The sequence below is a fragment of the Eumetopias jubatus genome, unplaced genomic scaffold, assembly GCF_037043125.1.
Source record: "Eumetopias jubatus isolate StellerSeaLion01/CBP00866 unplaced genomic scaffold, mEumJub1_p1.0 scaffold_1, whole genome shotgun sequence".
In the NCBI taxonomy this organism is placed as follows: domain Eukaryota; kingdom Metazoa; phylum Chordata; class Mammalia; order Carnivora; family Otariidae; genus Eumetopias; species Eumetopias jubatus.
Window position 1 is genome coordinate 68,703,739 of NW_028274807.1, and position 6,642 is coordinate 68,710,380.

The 6,642-nt window shown below is 45.4% G+C and overlaps 1 protein-coding gene across 6 annotated transcripts in view; it reads left to right on the plus strand.

Annotated features, from left to right (window-relative positions):
- KALRN (kalirin RhoGEF kinase) overlaps positions 1 to 6,642 on the plus strand; it is a 694,375-nt gene that overhangs the window by 576,347 nt on the left and 111,386 nt on the right. For all 6 annotated transcript variants that reach the window (XM_088024799.1, XM_088024801.1, XM_088024804.1 and 3 more), the window contains one exon: positions 5,949 to 6,079. In XM_088024799.1, the coding sequence (XP_087880925.1) occupies positions 5,949 to 6,079 (131 nt within the window). The remainder of the gene's footprint in view (positions 1 to 5,948; positions 6,080 to 6,642) is intronic.

Here is a 6,642-nt window from a genome sequence, read left to right on the forward strand (position 1 = left end):
ATTAAGATACTGTCTCTAGGGCGCCTGGGTGGCTCAGTCGGTTAAGCGGCTGCCTTCAGCTCAGGTCATGATCCCAGGGTCCTGGGATCGAGCCCCGCATCGGGCTCCCTGCTCGGCAGGAAGCCTGCTTCTCCCTCTGCCCCTCCCCCTGCTTGTGTTCCCTCTCTCGCTATGTCTCTCTCTGTCAAATAAATAAATAAAAATCTTTAAAAAATAAAAAAATAAAATAAAAAAAGATACTGTCTCTAACTCCAAGCCAGGAATAAGGACTCTCCCTGCTTTCCCTGTGTGATTTTTCTTTTTATTTTTTTAAGTAAACTCTACCCCCAACGTGGGGCTCAAACTAACAACCCCAAGATCAAAAGTCACATGCTTTACCGACCGAGCCAGCCAGGTGCCCCTCCCTGTGCAATTTTTAATAAAGCTTTTCCTAGACATGAGGATGGGCAGTAGCAGTAGTGGATATGTAGGGAATCAGAGACCTGGGTTGTAGTCCTACCTTGGCTACTTATTGTGTAGCCGTGGGCACCTTACTTAGTCTACTTGTAGACTAAAAGAGAGCTTTTATCTCCTTTATCGGCAGTGACGATTCTGTCCACCTGAATCTTATCTCAAAAGAGATACCATGATGATTGAGTAGGTGTGAATGTGCTTTGTGAAATGATAAGCAAGCGTCCTACAAATGTTAGCTCTTAGCCACTTCATCTGTGATCTGTGCTGTGAATGTCAGGGGAAGGGAACAGGGTCATCCCTTTCTTCCATGAACATGTCCTGGGCCATGGGGACACAGTATTTGTCACCAGTAGACTAGTGGTTGAGTGAACAGGGCAGGGTGATAGCTTAACAATCTATGTGATTTGGTTTTATTCCTCAAGTTTGAGGAACAAGAGCTTCCTGGCCATGTGAAAAATCTCGCATGTCTCTCGACAGCCACAGGATTTCACAGCCTGCCTGAGATGAAAGATCAAGCGTCTAGAAAGAACGCCTCCTGTCTGAGCCCTTGTCCTCAGGGGGCATGTCACAGTAGTTCACTGGGCTTGGGATGGTACCAATGGCCCCTTGAGTGATAATCCTCTACCTTTGGGGTAGGGGCTGGCTGGGATTGAGCTCTTGTTCAGTCGACCTGGTGGCCTGGCATCCTAGAATGTGTCTACCTGCTTCAGCAAGACATCCTGCCCTCTGGTTCTCCTGCTTTGACAGCATTTACCTCTCTAGTCCAGCCCTGTGGGGCCACAAAACACGACTAGGCGAGGCTGCCTCTGTGTATATGTATGCTTTGCTCTCCTCTAGGTGAATTGGCCTGCTTCGTCAGTGGCAAGGTAGAGTTAGCCAAAGTTAAGAGCCCAGAGGAAACAAGGGTAGGAAATAATGGCCACATCACACCCATGGCGGAAATGTATGTTTTGAGGCACTGGGTGCCTCTGGCCTCCCTCTCTGGAAAAGGTTCCTGAGCTTGTTGAAATAGAAAAGTTTCGATTTCCACCAAAACATTTTTAACACAAAGTCACAAACCTGAAATGTCATTTGCCTAAACATGACATTTTCTACTATTCAGTTATCCTCTTCCCCATCTCCACCCTTAATGTGCCTGGAAATGATTCTTATCTAGTACTTTTTGTCCAGAGAATATTATATAAATTTTTAGAACAGGGTGGGGCAGCTAAGAGGTTGGTGTGGTGCCTGGCGCTGGACCAGCACCCTTATCTGTTGTTTTTTCAGATGACCTTTGACCTCTCCCCCAAGAGTCCCATTCAGTAAATTCTTATTTAGTATATTCAGTAAATTCTTAGAGTCCTACTATGTGCCAGCTCTGAGATCGAGCACAGAACCTTCCTTAATGGAGCTCACACCCTAGGGTTAGTGCTCAAAATGCTCTCCTGCCTGGACTGTTGCAACATTTCCTCCCTGACTGCCGTCTGACATCTCTCTACATGACTATCAGATGGATTTTCTTTTCTTTTCTTTCTTCTTTTTAAAAAACTTTTTAATAGTTCTTTTTTTTTTAACCAATAAAAGCAGTATTTGCTCATTCAAGAAAAACTGGAATAAGGACAAGGGTATAAACACAAATTATATCACTGATAATATCATCATCTAGACATATTCCATGCTGAAATATTGATATATTTTCTCCTAGACCCTTTTAAAAATAATGAAGTTAATTAGAGTGTATAGAAAAGTCCTTTTTTCCTTTACTGTCATATCGGAGACATTTTCCCAAGTCATGAAAAGCCCTTAGGAACATTAAGACTGATCTTCCTAAAACTTAAATCCAATCATGTTACTTCCCTGCTTCAAACCCTTTCATCAATGGTTTTAGAAAGTCAAGTCTCTACTTCTTAATGTGGCACACGAGGCTCCCTACGATGTGTCCCTGCATACTTCTCCAGGGTGGTCTGTCTCTCTCCTCCCCTCTTCCCTCCCAAGCGCTCACTCACCCCAAGTCACACAATACATAGTCACTGGCCGCCACCCCCCACCCCTCGCCCCTTTTACACCCTATATTCTACCTGTGTGGGCTACTCTCAGCTTCCCAGGCTGCCCTGGGTAGGTTCAAGGCTTGATCCTTTGCTCAGAGTGCTGCTCCTGCCTGGAATGCTCTCCCATCAGGGGACCCAGTGAAATCTCTATTTCTCAATACTCAGTTCAAGCATTGCCTCTTCCTTTCCCTCCCCTCTCCACCCCCTCCTCCCCCAGAGAGCAGCCTGCTCCTTTTTTCATCCTCCTTGGTGCCTCTTCCGTCTAGAACAGCACCCATGATAGCTTAGATTATGGTGGGAGTGGAGGGCAGGTAGGAAGCCAAATCATATTCATCTTCATTTCTGCAGTGCTTGGCAAGTATTCAGCAGGTAGTAGATGCTCAATGAATGTTCGCTTGAGTACAAACAGATGGTCAGTCGCAGTACTGTAATGACTGGTGTGCAGGGGTGTGTAAAGGGTGCTTATAGGAGTCCCGAGGAGGGGCATTTTATGGGTGTGTGATCCACAATCCAGCAGATAGGAAATGTGTTCATTTTTAATGTGGGGACAGCCTTCCTCTATACTTAGTCTACTGCTTTGAATCCTATCTGCATTTCTGTTCCTTGGCCTTGGACCAACGCGAGGAACTTCTGTGGCCCTCTCCTCGTGCACCTTCTCCTTTGCCTGCTGAGACCATTGTGGCCTGAGCCCCGGGGAGGGCAGAAGTCCTCCCACTACCCATCTACCCAGCCGCCGCTGCCTGCCTCCCACCAGGAGCAGCACGGACAGTGGCAGGTCGCCCCTAGTTGCCCGTGGCTGGGACTCAGGATCCCCACTCCAGCTCCGGTAGCCAGGTCCTCAGAGGGAATGGCATTTGAGTTATAAGCATTGATAGCCAACGCCATTATGAGGCAGATTACCCAGACTATAGCTTAGCCAGACCCTTTATTTCTCTATTCTTCCTCTCTCACTGCCTCTGCCCTGCTCACCCCCTTGCAGAGAATCATTCCCCAAAGATAATTTGGGCTGCTTTGCTCATAGGCAGGAAGATATGGAACATATTTCCCTGTGTGGCACTTCGGACTCCTCAGATGTCCTTCATTCTAGAGGGTTGAAAGTGGACATGCCAAGCTGGATGTTCCACAGGAGAGCCTTGTAGGCAGAGATGTAAGCCTCTTTGCCTGGGCCTTGCAGTCAGCATCCTGCCAGCCAACAGGCTGCAGAACAAAGGCTGTAATAGGACAATGGGACAAGGAAGAGGGGAAGTAAAAGGCATGTAATCAGATCAGTCACCAGCTGGGTCCATCTGCCTGGGAGCCTGTCTCTGGGGATGGCACCAGGGAACAGGTCACATGTCTTGAAAAGCCTGCCTGTCCACTGGCTTGTCAGACCCCAGCACCAGACACTCTCATTTCCTTAATAACTGGTTACAGATCCTGAATCTATAAATTTAGCTAAACTCTCCTTGACCTTTCCGTATTTTTAGCCTATGCTGCTTCTCAGGATAACAACTTCCACGGTTACTTGTCCTGTAAAATAACTTCAGGACAAGTTAAAAGAAATTCTCTCTCTCGAACTTGAAAGCACTATCTTCTTAATTCTAGTTTCTGCTGTTGGTAACAAATTCATGCTTGGCCTTGGTACATTTTGTTGATTTGGGGTAGAGTAGGGGAAAGAAGGTTGACATCTCTTCTCAGCTTTACATTTTTCAGGTTTAAGTCTTTTTTTTTTTAAGATTTATTCATTTATTTTATTTATTTATTTAAAGATATATTTATTTTTTTGAGAGAGAGAGAGAGAGAGCACAAGCAGGGGGAGTGGCAGAGGGAGAGGGAGAAGCAGGCTTCCCGCTAAACATGGAGCCCAATGTGGGACTTGATCCCAGGACCCTGGGATCATGACCTGAGCCAAAGGCAGATGCTTAACCAACTGAGCCACCCAGGCACCCCATATTCATTTATTTTAGAGAGAGAATGGGGGAGGGACAGAGAGAGAGAGAGAGAAATCTCAAGCAGACTCCCTGCTGAGCATGGACCACCCCCCCCCCAACGTGGGGTGTGATCTCACAACCCCAAGATCATGACCTGAGCCAAAACCAAGAGTCAGACACTTAACTGACTGAGACACCCAGGTGTCCCTCAGGTTTAAGTCTTAATATCCACCATCTGTTCTCATATAATGAATGACCCGACACCTCATTTACTTTTTGTTTCATTCCCCTGGACTTTTCCTTTTATTTGTCCTATCTGGAAGTACAGCAGCTACGAGAATTTAGACAGATACTCCAAGTGCAGGCTGTTTAACACCATGCTGAAGCCTTTTGTTTCTCCCACCCTTTTGGAGACTTTTTTGATCTTTGTGACTTTGGCTTTAAGGCTGATGTTTTCAAAGACTTCCAAAGTGAAGCCTTTCCTTTGAGCCACAGAGACTGTTGTAAATAGGCCTCTTGTGTGGGTAGTTTGGATTAGACTCCCATACTTGTTTTAGAGTCGCTCACCTTGACCTTGATCTCCAGGCTTACTGTTTATCCACATTGCTTCTGCCATGTTCCATAATGAAATGCTAAGTGTCGCTGTGTGATCTTTCTTTGAGGACATCTGTAAAAATGCTAAGATTGGCCCCATTTTTTAATATCCTTCTTGTTAACAGCTTCAAGGGGGGAGAGCTCATCATTGTAGAATATTTTTAATTTTTCAAGGGATTATACAACTATTGTCTCAGTATATTCCTTAGAAATCTGTAGAAAGGAGAGATCTGATTTGAAAATTGAAAAAAACTGAAGCATGCATGAAATAATTGCAGCTGTCTCACTTAAGATCATCCAGTGATAACAGATTTGGGGTTAGAATCCTTTGCCTTTAACTCTTTGTAGAGTACTGTATTAATACCTTTACCTTGTTTCTCAATGCTGCAGCACCTTAACTAAAAGAAATTAAAGGGATTCATAAATGAAAGAAAACCCTTGGTAAATAACCTTAGCAAAGATATTTTTAGGAAAGGCTAAATCTATTGACCTCCTCCTGTCTGCATTTCATTGGCCTCTTGGGGAAAAAATGTGTAGCTGATTTAACAAACGAGTTTACCCAACTAGCTCTCCTGTCGCTGCCCTTCCCTTATCAATTGGCATTTGATGGTCCCACAACGATTTTCTTTTCTAACTGCTTCATTAGCATAGAATTGCAATGATTAGCTTTACCTCTGTGGCTCTTACCCAGATACAAGTCACTTTGACAGTTTTCATGATGTCGGGAAATTGGCAGCACATGACGGCAAGTTCATCCTGATTGCCTGAGAAGGCAGCAGCTCTGGGCAGTCTGCTGCAGGGAGAGGGGAGTACCTGGCCTCCTGGCACTTCACTGACGTTCGGTGAGAACTGCCTTGGCTACTGGTCTACCAAGTTGGCTGCTGCTAGGCTGGAGGGGACACAAGGGCCTCCAGATGACTTTTCAGTGTACACTTCCCTAAGACTGTTTTTCTTCTCTTTTCAGAGTCTAGAAGGAGGCTCATACCGGGGAAGCTTGAAAGACCCTGTAGGCTGCCTGAATGAGGGGATGACCCCACCCACACCTCCTAGAAACCTGGAAGAAGAACAGAAAGCCAAGGCCCTGAGAGGCCGGATGTAAGTGATTTCTCCAGATTCTACCCTAGTGCACATGTGTACAATGGGTTATGGTCGGAGGAAGTTTGGGGAGGATTACAGAGGGGTTCCCCACACTGTGTTTCCATTGATATCATTCATTCTAAGTAAAGGTGACCTAGATCTGTACAGTGTACATTGATAAACAAGGCACTGCAATGGCACGGACTTTAAGAATTTTAGGCTGAAGTATTCTCTTGGGAGATAGCAGCTATTATTGACAAAGTCTGGCTATAACCAAAGTCTGCTAGAAATTTAAAACATGTTGGGGTGCCTGAGTGGCTCAGTTGGTTAAACGCCTGCCTTCAGCTCAAGTCATGATCCCAGGGTCCTGAGATCGAGCCCCACATCGGGCTCCCTGCTTAGCAGGGAAGCCTGCTTCTCCATCTCCCACTCCCTCTGCATTCTCTCTCTCTCTCTCATTCTCTCTCAAATAAATAAATCTCTTAAAAAAGAAATAACACATGCTGATAAAAGGAAAACAACAAAGTGCAGGAACTATGGGACTATTATTATGGTCCCATATTAGAGAATCCATGATAGAA